Here is a 20,521-nt window from a genome sequence, read left to right as displayed (position 1 = left end):
ATATCTAAGGTTCCAGAATACAAATAGTCTTGCAGATACCTCTTGTTTGAAATAAAGGATCAAATGTGCCATGATTTTTTTTTTTAAAAGGAAGGAAAAAAAAAAAAAAGAAAAACCTTCCCCCTTGATTTTTTCAATGTTTTCATATGAGCCAAGCAGTGACATGTACAGAAAATATATTTGAATATTAAGAAAAAAAAAACCTTGCTGTCAGAATATTGAACAATTAACTGTTTATATTAAAATTCTGAATAAATTATCCAAGAATAACTCTGTTCATTTTGTGTCTGCTGTCTGTGCAGCACTGAATGCTGCTTTACCACAGAGAAAGCACTAAATTCGTATCTTGGAATAAGCAATACTTTCAGTTGCAAAATGAATGGTGTTAAGAAAAAAAAAAACCCAGATCTGCCAATTATAGGCTTGTGGTCTGAAGCCAGTTTAACTCCTCTGCCTGACGGCCTGGGCGATCCGCGCTGGGCTGCGTCCTCGCTGTGGGGTTCTCGGCAGCCTGATGCCATCGGGTAAACATTGGCAAAGGGATTCCTTCTGCCTGAAAAGGCGAGAGCTGCTGCTCTGTAATGTAATTCTGTTATTTCCACGTGCACAGACCCAGGCTTCCCTCCCTGTAGGCAATTTTTAAAAAAAAATTAGAAGTCTGAGGATCTGCTTCATCCCTGTCCTGCGGCTGAGCAGCTGTAACCACGTTTGCACCGGGAACTGTCTCGCCTCCTGTTCTGCGGCAGGCTGCGCTGGAAGTGTAAAATCTGTCTTAACTTAAATCTTGTTTTGTTTCACCAGAGGCGAGATTTCCTTCCTGATCAGCTGCACCAATGAGGTGGGGGACTTACTGTTGCTATTTTTCTTCTCACTGTATTTAGCCGCTCAGTTAAGATACCCTGCTTTCCTTCCATTCAGCAAAACCGTTCGGTGTTGCGCTGTTCCTCGTCGCCTCGGGATTGCCACCGCCCGCGCCTGCAGGAGCAGCCCCTTCCCCAGCGACGACGTGCACGGGAGCGGCTGCCGATGCCGGCTCCTCGCGGGGGCCGATGGCCGGGCGGGATGCTGCAGCAATGCACCTGGTGGAATTAATCGTTTTGGCTTAATATTTCCTTCCCCAGGGCTCTGTCCAGCCCCAGCATGAGTCGCCCAGCTCCCCGGCTGACAGCCTGTGCTCTAGCTCTGGCTCTTCACACCTCGGCCCTGGTGCTGGTCTTTCCCTGCCCGACCTGAACGTGTCTGGGGCTGCTCTGGACCCGCACGGAGCTCTGCTCTCCGACCTGCCCCTCCGGAGGACCCCAGGGATATTGTTTGACACTCACGCAATTAATTGTTATAAAAGCGAGTAGCGTGATCTTTTTCAGAGGGGTCGAGGTGAATCCTCGCTGCGCTCCTTGCCCCTGGCCCTGACAAATTCCAGTCACTGTTTCCTCAGGCACCTCAGCCCAGGGCTGGGATGGGCTGGGAGGGAGATGATGATGGTGGTTGAACAGAAAGCGTGCGGTGCTGATGCCACCTAGTGCCTCTGAACATGGGACTGGACAAGGCAACCAGAGCTGGCCCTGCTCTTGCCCACTGTCCCGTGCCTGTTCCAGGCACACCAAGGAGCTCAGCCGGGCTTCAGCCCTTTTCTAAGCCCATCTGGAATTCTCTCACCATGGGAGCGATGAGATACAAACTGGTATTTTAAGATGTTTTGGAATTGCCTCTTCTGGCACAGGCTTCTTCTCTGGGGATCCTAAAATGCAAAATTAAGCAAAGCCACAAAGCTTGAACTTGCTGTCACGGGAGGTTTGCTGCCTGCTGGGCTCTCTGGGATGCTGTGGAGAGGCTGCCGAGGCTCGGCCAGCCCTCATGCCGTTATCCCTCATCGCTCTTCCAGGCTGCCTGCACAGCTCTGCTTTGGTAACCCCCAAACCATGTCAGGCACTGGGCAGGAGGAGAAGATCTCGTCCTCGTTCGAGCCGAGGACAACTCACCACCCCGTCAGCTGGAGCAGCTGCCTGGTGTTGAGGAGCAGCCCTGATCTCTGATACTCATCGAGCTCTTGTGGACTTCAGAGAAATTAAACCTTAATTCCTCTTTGCTCTTGTGGTTTCCTGGAGCACGGGGTAATTGCTATTCCAAGTGCTGCCAAAGCTGCGGTCTCTGAGTAATTGGAGTGTGAGCGGATCTTGTTCTGATTAGGGCTTGGCTGGGGTTGGCGTGCGCTCGGGGCAATGGGATGAGGAGCGTGCGCTCATCAGCCCACGGGGCTTGTTGGGAAGGAGCGAACGGCTGTGCCGAAAAACCTGAGCCCGGGCCGTGCCAGGGGCTCTGCCTGCCGGACCGCACGTGGCCAGGGCAGGGCAGGGGGATCACCCCGCTCGCTTTGGGAGCTGAAGTGCCTGTCTCTCACCTGCACGGATGAATATGGCCAGCCCAGGCGTTTCTGTGCTTTGCTATCGCTTCACCCCGTGTAAGACTGAGACCTGCTGGGCTTCGGGGTGTCTGTTGCTGCCCAAGGTCAACCCATGACAGCAAAGACAAAGGACTCGTTAACAGGAGCCCCGTGTGAGGCCTCGCTGCCCCTGGCAGGAGGCTAACGAGCGATGGTGCAACGAGCCCGCAGGCGCAGCCCATGTGTGCCAGGCTCTCAAAGCACACACCAAGCGGTTTTTCTCTGAACGGAACAGGAAGCAGTTTGCGGCAATTGCTGTCCTCGCAGCCATTGCTGGTTCAGCAGCGCTACGGGCCCCTGCACTGGGCGCTTCGGGGTGCACGACCCCCTGGGCGATTCTGCTGGATCCTCCCAGAGCCCGACCCCTGTGAGGGTGGGAGCGAGCATCGGGGCAGCACCGGGGCTGCCGTCGAAGGAACTGCAGCATGGGAGAGGCGGGTTTGTTTGTGCTGTTGGAAAGGGGAAGCGGTGAGATGGTTGAGCCAGAGGCCCCTGTGAACAAACCGGCTGCACGGCTGCTGCTTCCCCGATGAGTCTCCGCTTCTCACTTTGCTCCAGCAGCTGGAGAAGAAGCCAGGGCTGTCAGGTGCAAGCGTGCACGGGGAACCCGCCGGAGAGATGCCTCCAGCCCTCAGGGTAAGTCGCTCTCTGCACGAGCTCCATCCTGTGACAACGGGGTTGTCACTCATCTTCCTCAAGGCCTTCTGAGGAAGCAGCTTGTCTTGGAGCCAAAAGTCCAAGTCCTGGTTTTCGTTCAGCCTTCCCCCTGCACACGCTTGAAGGCAAAACATGCGCTGAAGAGCCTCAGCCTACAAGGAGCTTCACTCCGCTGCGAGTGAAGAGGAGGAGATGAGGTCGGGGTTTAACCCACAGCGTGTCCCCATGGCTGGCTCTGGGGCAGCACTGGGGTGGCTGAACACCCTACGGGTGCTGCTCTTGGCTCCTGCTGCGCCACAGCTGAAGGTTTGCAAGGACACCTTGGCACTGCCCACAGCTGGGTTTGGGCTGGGCACAAGAGGGGTTTGCGCCTGGCTCCCCCAAATCCCCCTCCAAACTGCCCACTCCAGGGCTGGGCACCCGTGTTATCGGGGAGATCAAAGCAGAGGGGATGTGGGGAGGGTTGTGCTGGGCAGATGACGCTTTGGGGTTTGTGGCCGGGTGAAGGAAATGCTCTTCGCCACCTGCCTTTGCATACCACCAGCCCAGCATGGGCTCTACGCCGTGGAGGTGCCTGTGGCCGTTCCCAAACTGGTTGGGCTCTGCTCAGCGAGGCCGCAAGCATGAGCTGAACAGTGGGGAGAAGGTTCGGTCTGGCCCAGGAGCCCAGCAGCCACACTGGGGTAAAACTCAGCTTCTTCAGCCTAATCGAAGGGTTGGGAGCAAAGTTTGGAGCCAGTCTGGGCTGCGGGGCTGGTGCCGATCGGGAGCAGTGGGCTTGGAGACCTCAGGGTGGGGAGTTTGGTCTCTTGGGGCAGTCTGGAGATAGCTGAGATAGCTCCCACCTGCCTCCCTGCGTGGGAGAGCTGAGGAGGGCTTGGGGAAAGGTCCTTGCCAGGGGATGGGGACTTGCTGCGAGCTGCAAGATGACGCTGATGTTGCGGATGGACAGGGTCTCACTCCTTCCCTTGCAGAGGCTCTGCCGTGGCACCTGAAAATGATGCCAAAGGTGCAAATATCAAGCCTGTGGTCTTAACTCTTCACCTGCGTTGAAGGTGAAGGTGACTCTTACCCAGGTGAAGGTTCTGCCCCTGCAGAACTGCCTTAAAGGTGGCGGTTTGTCAGGCTGACAGCTGATAGTCGTGAACGGAGCAGGGAGGTGTTGGCAGAGAGGGGAAGGGGGTTATGGTGTGTTAACAGCTTGTTTTCAGTTTCTATCTGCAAGCCTCAAGCAGCGTTCAGGGGCTGTGCGCGCTCCGGGGCCACTAATCCTCAGGCCCCGCTGTAGGAAGTCACTGACCCGTCACACAGGTGGGAATGCCAGAGACCAGGAATTTCTCTCTGGCTACAGCTTCCATCAGCTGATACTTCTGACAAAACACTTGGCTTCTCCACTCCCCCCTTGGCAGCCCCTGGGCTGCAGCCTGCAGTGCTGCCTTAAACCGCGCTGAGCTCTGCCGTGCTCTGTGCTGTCGTCTCCTACTTGGGGTTCTACCTTGCGCAGGGCTCGGAGGGCTCCCAAATGTCAGACTCGCTGCTCAACCACTCCTGGCCATCGTTTTCGAAGCGCTGGAAGAAGAGATGGTCCTTTAAGCGAGGTAATGGCCTTGTGTGCGGGGAGAGCAGCCTGAGCTGTGTGTCGGGAGCTGGGCTGCTGCAGGGTGGTCAGGAGAGCCTGTCCCGGACGAGCAGGTAGCAAAGAGTGCTGGGGTCCCCGGGCAGGGCTTGGTGTTGGGTGCACCCCGCTCCTCTCTGCAGGGGACACTGCGTAAGTGTTGGTTAATGCTTTTCCTTCCACTTCATCTTCTTTTCAAGGCACATAAATGCTTTTAGGAGCTGGGTAATGGGTTAAATATCAGCCTTCTGGTTTTGTAATAAATCTGTTTCGTTGCTGCCAGTGAGCTGGAGGTCCCAGTGTTTGCAGACAGCTGTCTCTGCACGGCTGCCTGGCAAGGGCTGAGCCTTATGTCGAGAGTTTGGTGTTTGAGCAGATGCTACGGAAAAGATTCCTCCAGTCTTTCAGAGAGGGCTGACGAGCAGAGCCCCCGTGTTTGGAACATAGTCTGAGCCGTGGCGGTTTGTGTGGCACCGGCTGGGCTTCACAGTGTCCGACAGCAGGGATGGGAAATGCCAGCAATGGTGTGAACCGGCCTCATTCCTGCATGCAGTGCCGTGACTTGGAAAGAGGGAAGTGAGAGCCCCAGGAAGCGGGACATTTGCAGTCCCGGAGGACCTGGACATTGCTGTCCTTGCCTGCAAACACTGCCTTCAGGCTGATGCTTTGGGGTACCTTTGTCTGTGGCATTACAGCTCTTGATGCTCTTTCTCCTTTGTTATTCCCCCTGCCCAATTCTCTTCCGACGTGGATGTGCAGGAGACCAAGATCCAAACTGAACGGTCAAAGGAAGGTTAATTCAGAGCAGGAGGCAGGGTCATGCAGGCTCTGATCTGTGGTGAGCCCCGGCTAGGACATCCCACTCCAACCTCCCCAGTGCTGGGCCTGCTGGGCAGTTATGGGCTCACTGGGAAGGCTCAGGTGGGCTAATCTCTGTAATAAATAAATCAGCCTCACAGTGCTCACAAGCACTGGCTGCTTTGGAGAGTGTCTGGGTAGAGCCCTCTCACCCCAGCATCTGCTTCCAGAGCAGTTTGTCCCGCTGGGGTGTGTGCTGCAGGCACAAAACGTTGGGGCCTCGCTCAGCTCCTCTCCTGGCACTGGCTTTCTGCACCGTAGCACTCGCTGGTCCGCGTTGGACCTTCCCTCAGTGCCTGGCAGAGTCACTGGAGGAAGCCGCACGGTGACTCTTAGCGTGACTTGAAGAGTATCAGAGGGGCTGCAAATCCCTCTCAGCCCCGCCGAGACCCTTCAGCTGAGAGTGAGCTGAGGACTGTGCTGGCCCCCACCTCCCCTGGCCCTTCATGCCCAAAACCCAGGCCCCAAACGCGCTGATAAGACCGCAGCTCGCTGTACAGTATGTTACAGTGTTGGACAGCTTATCTTCTCCCCTCCTCCAGCCTGGGCCGCATGAGCCAATTCCCACCGCTGCCAACGGCCGATGATGTGGGGCCCAGACCAGGCGAAGGGCTGCACTTCATCCGATTTTGGCACAGCGAGTTTAGCACTTGCTTTACAGAGGTTTTACCCTATAGCTCTGGACATCCTGCAAGGGCGGTACGTAAAGGGCAGCTGGTGCGGGGCCAGCAGGGCAGGAGCCAGGAGGAGACTGAATAATTTTTGTTTCTTGTCCGTGACACTCTCTGTGGTTTCCCAACAGTCTCTACCCCTGATTGCTGGGAAATGCCAAGACGCTCTAGTCTTTCCTTCCTCCTGGGATTGTTTCACATAGCAGAACTGACCAGTGCCTTTGTCCCGCCGCGTTTGGTGGGGCCTTTCCCCAGTGGAAATGCAGAGAGTGTTTGATGCCTGAAGGATGTGATCTGCACGGCGAGAGCTCACATCCATGTTTCCTCTGATGTTTCCCCTGCCAGCGCCAGCCTGGCTCCAGGGTCCCTCAGGGACCTGCAGCATCCTGCGCCGAGCAGCGGAGCAGGGGGGTGAGGACGGGCCGCTGCTGGCAGAGCTTGTTCCAGCGCTGGCTGCTCTGGTGCTGTCTCCCGCTGTGACACGTGCGGGTGCATCTCCAGTGACCGGCCCGTCCGAGGGAAATCAGCAGAGGCAGTTGCAGGAGGGAGGTTTCAACTGCAGGTCTGAAATGGAAATATTTAAATCTTTGTTGGGCGCCCAGTGGCCTTGCATGCAGTTACAGCAGCATGGAGTTTTCTTCCTTTAGACAAACCAGCTCCGCTGGCTGATCCCATTGGCCCCAGAGCATCAAAACCCCCGAGACGGTCCCAGACTGTCACATGCAGTGGACGCCTGTCACTACTTCCTTCCTCCCCACGCAGGAGCCCAGAGTTGTGTTTCGCCTGCCGGGAAGCTCTGGCAAAGTGCAGCAGAGCCCCGCTCCTGTGCAGGGACCTGCCCGGCCCAGCCAGCGACGCTTCTTCCCCCAGCTCTGCCCTGGGAATTCCTCCGATGAGGCTGGTCCCTGCAGCAATAACCTTTTATGGTTCCCAGCCAGAGGCGAATTAAGCAACTGCAATACCTAATCTGCTTAATGTTCTCCTAAAGCAAACAGCGTATGTTCTTGAAAGTGTCATTTTGTCATCCCATCTCCAGCTTCAGCTGAGTAAAGGTGAACGCCGCTGCCTGCCAGTGCCTGAGGAGCTGAGATGCCCCTTCCCCTTAGCACCACGCCGCAGCTAGACAGAGCACGGGTCCTTCCAAACAGGCTGGAGCGCAGAGTCCAGGAGACTCGAGGGGCTCCAGAGTTTGCCATACTTGCTGATATATGCGTGACCACTTCGATCGTGGATATAGGGATGTTCACAGCCCCCCAGATTTGCCTCCCTCCTGTGCGTGCTCCACGCTGGTCCTTCCTTGCTCATCATGCCAGAACCTGATGCCTGAAAGCGTTTTTTTTCCCCCGTGAGCCCCTCCAGCAGCCCCACTTGGCCGAGTTGTCCGCACAGCTCAGCTCTAGACGTGGTGCCAGCCCAGCATCAACCGACTGAGGCGTTAGATGCGGGGAGCCCTGAATTGTTGCGTCTGGTGCTCACACATTGCCTAAAATGGTCTCCCCATCGCTGTAGCCCCGTGCGCGCCGCGTGCTGCTGCCTAACGGCCACTGCCGCCGAGTTCACCGGAGGCTGGCTGCAAAACCTGATTTATCGCGTGTTGAACGTGAGTGTCTGAAGTCTCCGAGGAGGATATAAGTCGTTTGGTGGGCCTGGAGGGGGTCTGTTGACTGCAGCCTATGTCTTGGCCAAATCCTGAGCCCTGCGTGGCACAGGCAGAGCACAGGGAATATTTTCCAGGCCTCCAAGGAGCTGACTCTGTTCCAGGGATCCACTTCAGAGCTGCAGGCTGGAGCCTGGTGCTGGCCCAGAGTAGCCTTGGCAGGATGACCGGACCCTGCTTGGGAGGAAAAAACCTCTTTGTTTTAGCTAAACCTGCGGGCCAGGGCTCTGGCCTCTGTCAGGCCACAGCGCTTGTCAGCTCCTGCAGCTCCATCCCTGCTGCCTCTCAGGGCTTTGCTGCTTTCTCTGTGGGTAGTTCGCTGCTGCAAGGGATGGCGAGAGCAGGGAATCTCCTTTTTCTTCATTCCTTGGACTTGTTTGAGGGGAAGCACCATTTGTCCCAGTCCCCCTGGGACCCTCCCCACCACCTGGTTGCTCCCCTTGGGTCTGTTCTGCCTTAGCCTTCATCCCAGCCTGTTTTGGGGGTTCGGTGGCTTCGACTGCCCGCTGACATCTTTGGCTGCTGTTTCCTACAAGCTCATGCCAAAACCTGCGCTGGTTCCAATGGGTATTCACTTCCAAATGCTGATTTTTGATTGCAAGCTGAATAGAGGCAATCCAGGTGCATCTGAGGAAAGCAAAAGGTGATGTTCAATAGCTCACTAAACCTCTGCCAGTTTTACAGATAGAGCATTATAGATGTGGCTCGAGGACATCCTGGGCAGGAATTCATCTATTAATTAAAAATGTCTTGTGAAGTAAATTCTACAACCTTGCTAGAAAGCCTGTTTCAGGTTTTCCCTGCTTTTATAGTTAGAAAACCCTTAATTAAAATAATGCCTTCAGAGAGTGCTTTCTTTCTATATTATTTATAGACCCTCACTTGAAATTATCGCACACACTTAAACACACCAAACACTCCTTAAAACAGAAAATCTGGCATCCGCAGCGTGCAGCGGGATCCAAGGAACAAACCTCCAAACTCTCCCTCACGTTTGCTGCCTTTTTCTAGTTGGCACCACGCAATTTCTGGCTGCATTGCAGAGCATTAAAACCCACAGCAGGATGCAAGGTTTCCAAGAGTGCGTTTTTTTAACAATATCTTCCTCATATTAATGTTTTTATACTTGGCTTTCCTGAAGTATGATGGGTTTCTAGCAGTTTCTTGCCGTTTTTTCCCATTGGGTAGATACGGCCGCTTACAGTCTTTTGCTATTGTTCTCTGCATCTTCAGAGATCCACCACGGTGCTTCGGCCAACAGCCTGGCTTTTGTCCATTCGCCTCAGCTGTATGTATCTCGAAGGAATAAAAGGCCTCCGTGAGTCATGCGATGGTTTAGAGATCGTGGCTAACATTTACAGTGTGTCTCGTTACATAGGAATGTGCTTCAGTCAGCTGGACGATCTATTGTACCACGAAGCACATCCAGACCTTGTTTTTGTTTCTCAATGAGTTATCGGATGGTGTACACACACTCAGGTTCACACTCGCTTCACACTCCTGCGTGGGGAAAATCCACGTGAGCGAGCCGGCACCAGGAGAATTATGTGCTCCCACTATTGCTCTGCATATTCAGTGTTGTCTGGAGTCACAAATGTGCCTCCAATTTGGCCTCCCAGTGGCATCCTTTATTCCTTATGGATGAAAATAAAATCACTGTCAGTATTTTTATTCATAGATTTCTGCTTTAAAGGTCCAGAATGTCAATAACAGTCCTAAAAATGTGCTTAACTCTTCTGTTTTACTGTGGAAACAGCCTCTGCAGCACAGGGCATCCTACGAGGGTCTGACTGGCATGGTGCAAGCCTGGTCTCTGCCTTGCACATGCCACGGCTCGAGGGATGAAATTTCTGCTGTTAGGGGATCCCTGCACCAGGTTCCCACAGGATCCAGACTGCTGAGGTCCTGAGGTTGCCTGGCAGTGCCTGTCTGCAAGGGGCTAGGGAGCAGAGGGCCACGTGGAGCATTTCAGTGCTGCCTAACGTCACCCGTCTGTGTGCGGTTGATTTTACATCCCTCCTGCCGTCTGGTCACATGCTGTGACCTTCTCTGTCTTGCAGGGTCCGACTGCAAGCCATGCTTACGGGAATTCACTGACCACAGCACTCCTGCTTTGGAGTATCCCAACTCCAAAGGTTTCCTCCCATCCCTGATTGCTGAGGATGACACCTTCTGCACCAGCATGGCTGAAGAAAAGGCAAGTGTTCTCTTTCCTTCCGCTACCACCGTGCGAGGCAGGAGCCAGGGTCAGCAAACTGGGTGGTCAGCACCATATTCAGAGGGGTCTGTGGTGGAATAAGAATGGGGGAAAGGGGTACCGATCCAGACTGTCAAGGAATACAAGGTTATATTGCTTCTGCTGCTGGGAAAAGTCATACCTATGTGCTTTGTATTGGTGTTAGGGGGAATAAGGCACAGAGAGATCTCAGGGACTGGAGGAAGCCGAGCTGGTGGGGCTCGGGCAGGTCTGGCTGCAAGGTGCAGTAGGAGAGTGCTATTAGAAAGTCTGGTTTGAGAAACCCAGGTGCAGGCCTGGCCCTGCTAGCTGCAGGTGGGCTGTTTGCCATGAGAAGGGAAAGGAAAGCAGCTCCAGCTCCGCACGGGAGGTGTCCCCTTCGCAGGGTGGGTGCAAGGCTCTCAGACGGGATTTGCGCACTCAGGCTAAGCTGTCGCTGCCTTTGCAGGAGGACTCATCTTCCACAGAGCTGGATGTCCCAGCAGCGGACTTGCACAGCAGCACAGAGGATCTCCTCTCAGACTCTTCTCTCCATGGCACGGAGTATTACAGAGATCTGGGACTCCTGAGCCCACCAATTGCCAAAACAGCGCCAGAGATGGCAGCGCAGCCAGAACAAGCAACCCAGGCTGTGTCTGCCATTCGCTTCTTGGAAGAGAGACCAGAGGCTCTGAGCAAAATGTCTGTGGATGTTGCTTTTTCCAATCCCATTTCCTGCTCCGTACGTTACGGCGAGGCCGACTGCCATTTTCTGAACAAAGGCCACATTTGCTCCTGTGCAGCGGTGCCAGAAGATGGTACCAGCACTTCTGAGTGTCCTGCAGAGGCGGACAAAGAGCTGGATCTGCAGGAAGCCGAGGAGTCCTTCCCCACGCTGGTGAGATCTATGTCTACCTCTCGGAGGCACAGCTGGGAGAGCCCTTTATCACCCGTGGACTGCAAGCGCAGGTACAGCAGGACTGTGAGCAATATGTGATATATACGGTACAATGATGCTGCGTGAGGCTGGAGCGATCACGCTGCCCTGAGCTCTAGCTGCTGCTGGGTGGTCTCCCTCGCTTGTCAGCATCTGCCAAAGCAGCTGGACGCCTACTGCTCATGTTGGGTGGGATGTGGAGGAACAGATGCTAGGGCAGCAAGAGGCTTTAATGTCTCCTTGGCAGTAGGAAGATCCTCTTTTCCCAGTCCTGGGGCCGGGAAGAGGATCTCTCATCTGGGGAGAGCTCGTTTCTGTCCGGAGAGAACCTTGAACAGCATCAGCTGCCCTGATGGCCTCCATCCATTGCCTCAAAGGGAACTTTGCCCACCCCAGAGGGATTAAGAGAGCTTTGTCAAATCCTTTTTCTTCTTGTCTGTGAGTCGGCTTGGTGGGGCCTGTCCCTGCAATCGCCACAGTGTCCTCCAGCCCTCCGTCCTCCACAGGGCTGCAGAGGAGAGTGTATTTTGTAGCGCGATGCTGAGCTCTGGCTGGGAGTGGTTTCCAGGCCTGGCATTACTGCCGTCCTGTGCTCCTGCCACATGAATGCCTTGGGCTCCAGGTTCCTACCTGCGTGCTTTCCCTGCTGACAAATGTATTGATCTCCTGGATGACTGGGAGTTAGGTGCAAGCCAGCAAGGACTATTTTTATCTCTCCTCCTTATAAGGTACCCTAAAATTATCTCAGCCTGAAGTCTTGGCAGTTCTGTATCGAGCTCAGACTTTGGTTCTCAGACCTATTGTTGTTCCATGTGCCGTGGATCATTCACAGTTTATGCTGTGTAACAGGCACATGAGCAACGGCAGCACAGAGCGGCTGTCAGTGTCAGGGACTTGTTCGGTCCCCTCGCTGGGTGATTAAGCATGTGTGAGCGCGGGGCCAGGGAAGGGGAATACGCCCCGCTGTCCCCTAAGCAAATGCTTCCTGAAGCCTGTCTCTGGCAGCAGGAATGAAGTGACAGTGATCTGCAGACAGAACCCATGCAGAGAGTAAGATTTTCCACTGAGGCCTATCCATCATTTTGCTCCTATGTTGTTGGCACTGCAACGGCACTTGGTGTTCAGGAAACCGTGGGGCACTGGGGGAGCTGGTCCACCCCTCATTTCCCAGAAAAGGATTTCTTTTTCCTTCCTTGAAGCTGGGCCCTGGTGGGAGCAGGATTTATGACATGATGCCACAGTGATGATTCGATAAATGACAACATCTGCCATTTCTAAACGCCCAGAGGGTCTTTCCTGGCATTGCAGCTAACAGGGCAGCAGCTCTCACACAGGCGAGGCAGGCTGCTGCCTGGGTGGCTGCACAGTCTCAGGGGTTGCTAAGAGATCAGCAAGAGCCGTCCAGCACTAAACATCCTGGGTGACCAAAGAGCTCGTGGACTCGCTGATGGCAGCCAGAGAAGCTGTTTTTAACAGGCTCAGGACTTGGTGTCCAGGCTGACGCTTCCTGGCATTTCCTTTGCCATGTGCCTGCTGTGGTGACCCTCCTTGTCCCAGCTGCATGAGCTCTTTAGGACTGTCCACCCAAGGCTAGGACATTGCAGCGGCTGTGCCGTGCCTGGCACAATGGGATGGATCTGCTAAACTGGCTTGTTCCTCTTCCCTGAATTAGGTTCAGCCTGGATGCCACAGAGATGGGCAGCGACGCAGAGCAGGAGGATGTGGAGAAGGGGAGCCAGTCCTGCCCGCAGCCTCGCGTGTCCCTTCAGCTGCCCAAAGGGGAACTGGAAACCTGGAGCCGCGGTGGGGGTGGCATGGTGATCAAAGTGGAGATAGAGCCGTTGCACCCGAACCTCACAGTCAGCCCTGGCTTGGAGGAGGCGGTGAGTGTGCGAGGGCTGCGTGCGTATGGGCAGCAGGGCAAGCTGGGCGTGCAGCAGGCAACACATGCAGGTGTCAGCTGCAGGCTGGACTCCTTTGATGCCAGCGTTGAACCAGGTATGCCAGAAGGTCTGCAGGAATCTCAGCAAGGATGGGCTTTCTCTGCTCTGGGACAAACTGCCCCTTCTTGCAGGATAAAGGCCCTGGGAGCTGGCTGATGCACAGCCCTCTTTTCCCATATATCTAGCTGGAATTTCCCTTGCTGTTGCCTCTTGTCCTGTCACTGTGCACCTCTAAGAAAAGTCTGGCTCCATCTTCTCTATAATCCTCTGTCAGGTAGTTGAAGACAGCAGTGTCACTCCCCTTTCACACTGCTTTCCTCTGGGGAATATCTTTGGATTCAATTAATATTAAAAGGACAATTGCATCACAGTGCTATGTCTCCTATAAAAGTGAGAAGTGCCTAAGAAGGTTTCAGCCACAAGTGTCACTTGCTCCAGCCTCCCTGGAGCCCACACCTGAAGCCAACAAACAGCTGGGCCTTATGGTGTCCTGCCATCATAACCCGGACAAAACGAGAGGGAAGGGGTGAGGTGTCAGCCTGTTCCCAGTGATATCTTGGGTCTTGATCTAATCCTGTGCTCTGATATAGGATCATTCCTTCCAGCAAGGGAATCTGCCCTGGGACACCCAGGGTGGGCATGCAGGGTAGGAGGCTGTGGGAAGGCAGGGAGGATCACTGGCACTTAAGTTGAGATTCCCTGCCTTACACCTTGCCAGCCATGCTGTGCCCCGAGGGAGGCTCCCTTGGTGCACAAAGGGCCAAAGATATCCATGACTTTTTCCTTCTCCAGGAACGTGGCAGCAACGGGAAGAGACTGAGGTCAAAGTCTGTCCCATCAGCCTGTGAGACGGTTGCCTCCCCTCAGATACCTTGCAGTTTTGACACTTCTCTTCCAGCCGTGGAAGGTTGGTATAGACTATATATAAGGCATTAAATGAGTTCAAGGTGTTTGTGATTAAGAAGATAAAGAACCAGAGATGTAGCCTCTGCAAGCCTAGACATCCTCTGCCCTTCCATTCTACATGGTCCCAGGAGCTCCTGAAATAAAAACTCAAGCTGACTTTGAGTCTGATCCTGGCTAACAGTGTAGTCTGAGCTCAGACATGCCCGTCCCCAGTGACACGCTGCCATATAACCTCTCTCTGGCTGGTGCATTGGCCACTCCCTACTCACACAAGGCAAAGATGATTTCCTCGGAACAAAAGGCACTGCTTCATCTGCCTGGGTTTAAATGTGCCCCTTCTCCTGTACCCCAAAGAATGGGGCAAACATGGTCTGTGTGCAGCAGTGCCCTTAACTAACCCACCGTGCACAGCTGGCAGGGGAGCAGGCTTTGGGACAAGGCTGTCAGGTTTCGGCTTCTGCACTGAAAGCTGAAGAGCCTTAGAAAAACAGAAGCACCCTAGCTCCTGTAAACTTAATTTTGGCCTTCTCTGTGCTGCTGGAATCCACTAACCTCTCCCACCTGTCTGGACTGCCCCAGAGCAAAATGTAGAGACTTGTTAAGAGCACAGCCTGGGAAGTGGAGGGGAAGCTGGCTGTCATGGGGAAGGTCTCTGGGGTGGTATCAGCTCCTACCCTCAAGCTGCAAGCAGGATCCTCAGAAGATAATGTAATTCAGACTGGAGAAGGGAGGGGTAACACAGAAAAGTGATGGAGCCTTCACCTCCCTCACAGAAATGCAGTGCAGCCTTTTCCTCCCTAACTGCTCCCAGCACTTTTCCTTCCCCATTAAAGGCAGATATCCCAGCAAGATTAATGGGGTCTGATTGCATAGCTTGGAACATGCTGCTCTGCAAAGGCAAACCAGGATCCCTGCTGAGAGTGTTTTGTGTTCCAGGTGTTGAACCCCCTGCTCTGGAGATGCTGGAGAAGGACCACGTGTCCCCAGACCACGTGTAGGTATTGTCAGTCCTGGCTGTTTTGAGATGGCTGAGGTTCTTGAGTATATCTGAGCTACTGGAGATGCAATAGCAAAGGAGATCCCACTCCATGCTGGGGCACAGCTGAGTAGTTGGTCGTAAACCAGCGCCTGATGCTTTGTGGGGTGCAGAATGTCTTTGCAAGGACATTTTCTAATCCCTCGCTTTTCTTTTGCCCCATCCCTGGTAGGCTAATTGTCCAGCAGGTACTTCACGAGCTGAAACATTATCATGGGTAAGTGTGTCTGGGAGAGGGATGTGGGTGGGGAGGTCATAGGTCTGCCTAGGACCCACCTGGCAAATGATACTTGGTCCCCTGAGGGGCAAATCCCCAGGGTACCAGAATCACTGTATTCTTCCAGTGAGACTAGGGTAGAATTGCAAGGAGAAGTAGCATTTCACGTGCCTCTTCTGTAACTCTAAACATGTTCCTGCCCTGTCTCCAAAGATGAGCCTTTCCGCTGACCCAAAAGTTCTGCTCTTGTGTTCTTTGCTGTGTCTGACATCTTCTCCCTGCACAGGGCGAAGCAGAGAGCTTGTGTGCAAGAAGGCAGCGATTCTTCCCAGCAGAACCTCACCTGGTTTGAGTTCCTGTCTAATGAGTAAGTGAGACAGACGGTAACCCACACGCTTTGTGTTCCCAGAGCAGACTGATTTCGAGCCCCCCTCCATCTAAGCTCTACTGCCCTGCTAATGCTGTGTGCAGGACACTGGTATCTGCAGTGGTTCAGCCAGGATCGGCGCCTCGTTGTGCATGGCACTGAACAAAACCACAGAGACAGCCAGAACTCGCACACATAATTTGAAAGTTCAGCTCCTTATTTGCAAATGTCCCATTAATAAATGACATGACTGATGCCGAACCAGATCCTTCAGGAGATGGAAAGCTCAGAGATGGGGTCCTAAAGTAATGCATCAGATGAACTTCATCAGTGATCTCCCTGAACAGTGCTTGGCCAGTTAACTTCCCCTTAGTTAAGATGTTTTTGGTCTTGTTTCAGAAATGAGGACAGTGGAAAGAGTGATAAAGCAGAGAAAGGCACGAAGGTGATGCGACGTCTGAGTTCCCTGCGGAGCCGAGTCACCGGATCCTGGCAGAAGGATAAGGTGAGGGAGAGACGCTGAATTTGTGGAAGGAATTGTTGAATTCTTCAAGTAGAAAAGGGGATCTGACCCCAGGGACCAGTTAGTTGGATTGCTTTTGGATGGCTGAGGCCTCTGTATTGGTCAGCAGATGCACTGTGACCCCTAACATAATGCACTAGACAGTGATCCCTGACTTTCAGCCCACCTTGCTCCAGGGCATGTTCTGGCTGCTCTCATGCTGTCTTAGCATGAGTTGTGCAGACCAAGAGAGGAGTGCTTTGGCTGGGTGACTGCCTGGGTCACCCGCTGTGGCAAGGAGGAGAGCCTGCAGAGGCACAGACACGTGCTGCAGTGCTGTGTCCTGCCCTTCATCACACATGGACCTAGACTAGAGGGACTGGCCCGAGCCTTAGGAAGGCATTTGGGAAAAGCACTACCATCCCAAAGGTTCGGGCACAAAGGTGCCCATTGTATTTGCTGCGCACCAGCTTTCTGCACGCTTGTTTTTACCAGCAGGGAAAGGAATGTGTGGGCAGTGCGAGGCCTGTAACGGAGCTGTGTTTTTCTCTCCTTCCAGGGTAAGAACAAAGAGCAGCCAAAAGAGAGAGAGAAGGAGAAAGAGACAAAGGAGCCAAAAGAGAGGTGGAAAGAGATCAATAGGCACCAGCTTGTGCCAGGGGTTTTCTCCAGTTGCACCAGCTGCTCACTGTGTGCCAAACCTCTTGTGAATAAAAGTGGTCTGCAGTGCCTGAGTGAGTATGACTGTCACTGTCTGGCTCTGTCACAGCCTGGCTGCGCCCCGCTCCCCAGCCTCCCCTCCGGCCCAGGCTGGCCATTCCCCTGCTTAAATCGGCCTCATGGATTGCTTCACTTTTCTGCCTGGCTTGACTGTACCCTACCAGTCTGCTTGGCCTGGCTTGGTTGTTCCTCCAGATAGTCTAATGATCTCTAAATCCTGCCTGGCAATAGTTTATCCTCATTTTCTTTGGCCACTTGACCGTTTCCTGCCCCTTTCCCCCAAGGAGGGTTCTAGGTCAACTTTTCCTGTAATAATTTTTTTTTTTTCCACGAAGTTCTGCTTTGCCCAAGCAAATATCCCTGCTGCCTGAGTGAAGGTGGATCTTTTAGGCTGTTTTTCACAGCTGCAGTGATGTGTCAGCTCAGCATGTGCCTTATGCATGGGCACAGGGATTTCTAGAGCACCCAAAACTTTATTAACTAACACAAAAGTCAAATGGTGCCTCCCAGGACTTGCATGGGTGAGATTGTTGCTTTTCAGATGTAAGTAGTGCACAGGAGTGGCAGCTGCTCCTTTGCCAGCATGCATGGGACTCCGTCCTCCTATTGCATTCACTGTGGCATTGCTGCATGGCTTTGGCTGATGGACAAACCCTGTCCCTCCTCTTTGGGGCAGGTACTCAGGGCACTGAAGAACACTTTAATTCCCAAGGGATTGTCTGTGGGCAGAGAAAATCTTCTGGAAATGAGAAAATTGCTCTCTTTCTCTATCCTGTATCCTCAAGCAATGCTCGCTCTCCAGTAAGGGTCTCTCAGAGGCTCTTAAGGTCAGTAAAACCTTCCCGGGGCATAAAAGAACTGCCTGCCCTTGGACATGCGCTGTGAGAAGCATATTTTCCCTGCAGGGCAGCTGGAGGGAAATTGAAAAGGGCCAGAGGCCCAGCTATTAGCGAACGTTTTTCAGGCATCACAGCAAAAAGTAGGAAGCAGGGAGCTGAATAAGAGCAAGTGCCTTGTGGACATTTAGAGAGAACCCAAATATTACAGGAGGAGGCAGAGTTATGCCTTGCCATTCCTGTCTGAGGAACCTCCTAGCAGAGGTTCTGTTTGCAGTCCTGCAAGCTGCTTTACAAAAAATATCTGAACCGGAGAGGATACAGACAGTCCTTGATCCCCAGTGCACCAAGAGCTTGGAGCCATGCTCTGTGTGGTCTTGGGAACTCTGAGGTCATTGCCGGTGTGAGTGGTTCTTCTCTGGATAACTGCTATGGAGATCGGTGATCTGGAGCGCAAGGAGTTGGAGCTAGCTGTCGAAATGGGAGTATGGCTTGGCATATCGTTGTCCATCATAAATGTGCGGGGATTAGACATGAGTTATAGTAACTTTTACCTTGTTTCTCAGCTCTTCCGTGAGGAATCTGTGTTCTTGAGTCTTGCTAACATTCAGGAGAAAAACTCCAAGGTGGCTGAGGAACTGGTTTGTGCTTGGGACTCTGTGCCATCTCCTTTGGCTTTCTGGGCTGCTCAGGGATATGCTGGCTAGGCTACCGTGGGCAGCAGAGCTCGTTTTTGCGTGTTCCCTTTGCGGTGGCTTGAACTAAGGCTGAATAATTGGGCAGGGTTCTGAGATGTTCGTTAAAATTAATGGCCCGCCTGCGGTCAGATCTGGACTGGGACTCGTGTGACAGGTGTTAGCCTGAGAGTGCCTATATTTGGATTACGCTGGGCTGAAACCTTTGCGAGCCGCTTCTGGGCGGCGGACTTGATAGTTGATATCACTAGCTCCCGTTGTTGCAGCTGGGAGCAGCGCGTGGTCTCCTGACAAGTCACTGATAGGGCTCTTGAAAAGCAAGCTTCAGGGCCACCGCGTAGCCAGAGTGGCAGGCCCACTTTTCAGAAGTGTGAGCTGCTCTGAGGATATTTGGCCGCTCCTCTTGTTTTCTCCTAATGAACTCGCGTTTCACCACCTATACGCTTTGGCCCTCCGCCAGCTCGCGGTCCATCTCGTGGTCGGGTGCTGCTGTTTATGTTATGGCCATGGTATTTTTAACTGCAGCACCACCACGTGGCAGAAGACAAAACAGGCTCATAGAAAAGACAAAAGATGGCGGTTAAAGAAAGGGATGAGCTGAAGCCAGGGGGAGGAAGGATGGGGAAATGATTAAGAAGCCTGAGGTCTTTTCACTGTCCAGTAGACACAAAAAGTCTGGGGGCTTCCACGGGTGTGATGAAACAGAGGAGCGAGAGCTCTTCGTATTAGAGAAAGTAACAGCAGGAGGAATTCTGCTTTTAATTCAGAACAAGGAATCATCGTTCTACTAGAAACATGCCCGTGAGCTGTGAAGAAGGTAGGCAGCCCGGGTGGCCCTGTACATGGTAACTTGTGTCCCTCTCCCACCTGATTCCTCCCATCTATCCTCACACCACGCAGTACAAAGTCTCCCAGGGAAGGAGGCTGTGGTGTGTGTCAAGAGTATAGATGCAGGAGAGTTTCTGCAGCTCCAGTTTCAGAGTCTCACAGATGTGATGTTAGGAGCCTGGCAGGGATGAAAAACAAAGAGGAATGATTGCAGTCAGTGGGATCTCGACAACAGTGGCCACCCAAACTTCGCTGTTATGTAAACTTTGAGCTGTGAGTCTCTAGGTTTATTGTTCACCTGGAAATGGAGAAAGCTCCTTTTGAGCCTTTGCTGTCAAGGGTGGAGAAAGTTCTGTGCCTAAATTAATCCTCTCTTATAAACATGCTTCCAGAGTTTATGCAACAGGAGTTAGATGAGTCCCAGGAAAGCCCTGACAGGCGGAGAGCTCTCCAAGCAGGCTGGGCCATGGAGGCGAGCCAAGGATATGCTGTGGAATACAGACGGCAGGAGGATTGCTTCCCTCCTAGCGACTTGAGCTTGAGCACTGGGGTAGAGGTGGGTCTTCTACATCTTCTTTAGCTGAGAGTTACACCTCTATTACTTTATGGGAAAGAGAGCGCCCTGGCCCCCATAGGGAGGTCAGATTGACCATCCTGTTCAAAAGGAAACCTATAGCTGCAACCAAAGCGTTTGGTGGGCTTCACACAAATTCCTCTTCTTTAAGAGAACATGCTCTGTTTAACGAATCTTCCTGAATAATACAGGCTGAGCTGGACACCAGACTGTCCACCTGTCCTAGGCTGACCCTTGCTGGCTGCTTCAGTGTACAGGCTGATTTGTAACAAATTGCTGTAACAACTAGTCTCCAGGACTTATTTAAGGCACATTGTGAAAGAGGTTTGGAGAACCATTTCCTTTCTCACAACGGTTCTGTGGGTAAATGGAGGACACGGGTCTCTGCAGTTTGTCAGGCAAACATCCTCCACCCATGCTTCTTTATCTGCAAGGAAGAGAGACCAGAATGGCTTTTGGTTTGGACTTGAAATTCAGTGTGAAATTCACCTCTCACTTGGCACTTGTGCCTGCACGCTTTTGCTTTTAGGCTTCCCAGTGCAGCACCAATAAGCTAACACGGGAAGGATAGTTTTGGCTTATATTAAGGAGGAATTACTTGATTTTTCTATCCTGAAATTTCTGCTCATAGCCCACAGAGAGTCCTGAGAAATCTGAAAAGCAGCAGGGAACCTGAAACTTTGCATTTCTGGGGAGAGATGCAGCCACCAAAAAGCTTCTATTGTGGGAGGAAAAAGGAGGTTTGGCGGCTGTAACATGATGACAGTGATAAATGGACTGGGAGTCCCACTTGGAATAAATGATTACTGACAGGAGTCCAAATAAAACAGGCGAAACCAGAGCGACT

At 53.1% G+C, this 20,521-nt stretch overlaps 1 protein-coding gene across 1 annotated transcript in view; it reads left to right on the top strand.

Moving 5' to 3' along the window:
* The first annotated feature begins 4,325 nt into the window (after nt 1-4,325).
* Nucleotides 4,326-20,521, top strand: part of ARHGEF18 (Rho/Rac guanine nucleotide exchange factor 18) — a 51,196-nt gene continuing 35,000 nt past the window's right edge. Inside the window, exons 1-11 of the mRNA XM_050910538.1 lie at nt 4,326-4,408; nt 4,602-4,695; nt 9,959-10,095; nt 10,583-11,082; nt 12,723-12,933; nt 13,786-13,900; nt 14,836-14,893; nt 15,108-15,152; nt 15,439-15,519; nt 15,919-16,024; nt 16,581-16,755. Of these exons, the coding sequence (XP_050766495.1) occupies nt 4,620-4,695; nt 9,959-10,095; nt 10,583-11,082; nt 12,723-12,933; nt 13,786-13,900; nt 14,836-14,893; nt 15,108-15,152; nt 15,439-15,519; nt 15,919-16,024; nt 16,581-16,755 (1,504 nt within the window). The 5' untranslated portion in view covers nt 4,326-4,408; nt 4,602-4,619. The remainder of the gene's footprint in view (nt 4,409-4,601; nt 4,696-9,958; nt 10,096-10,582; nt 11,083-12,722; nt 12,934-13,785; nt 13,901-14,835; nt 14,894-15,107; nt 15,153-15,438; nt 15,520-15,918; nt 16,025-16,580; nt 16,756-20,521) is intronic.

This window comes from Gymnogyps californianus, chromosome 24 (genome assembly GCF_018139145.2).
Source record: "Gymnogyps californianus isolate 813 chromosome 24, ASM1813914v2, whole genome shotgun sequence".
Taxonomy (NCBI): Eukaryota; Metazoa; Chordata; class Aves; order Accipitriformes; family Cathartidae; genus Gymnogyps; species Gymnogyps californianus.
This window is presented reverse-complemented; position numbering and strand designations above follow the sequence as displayed.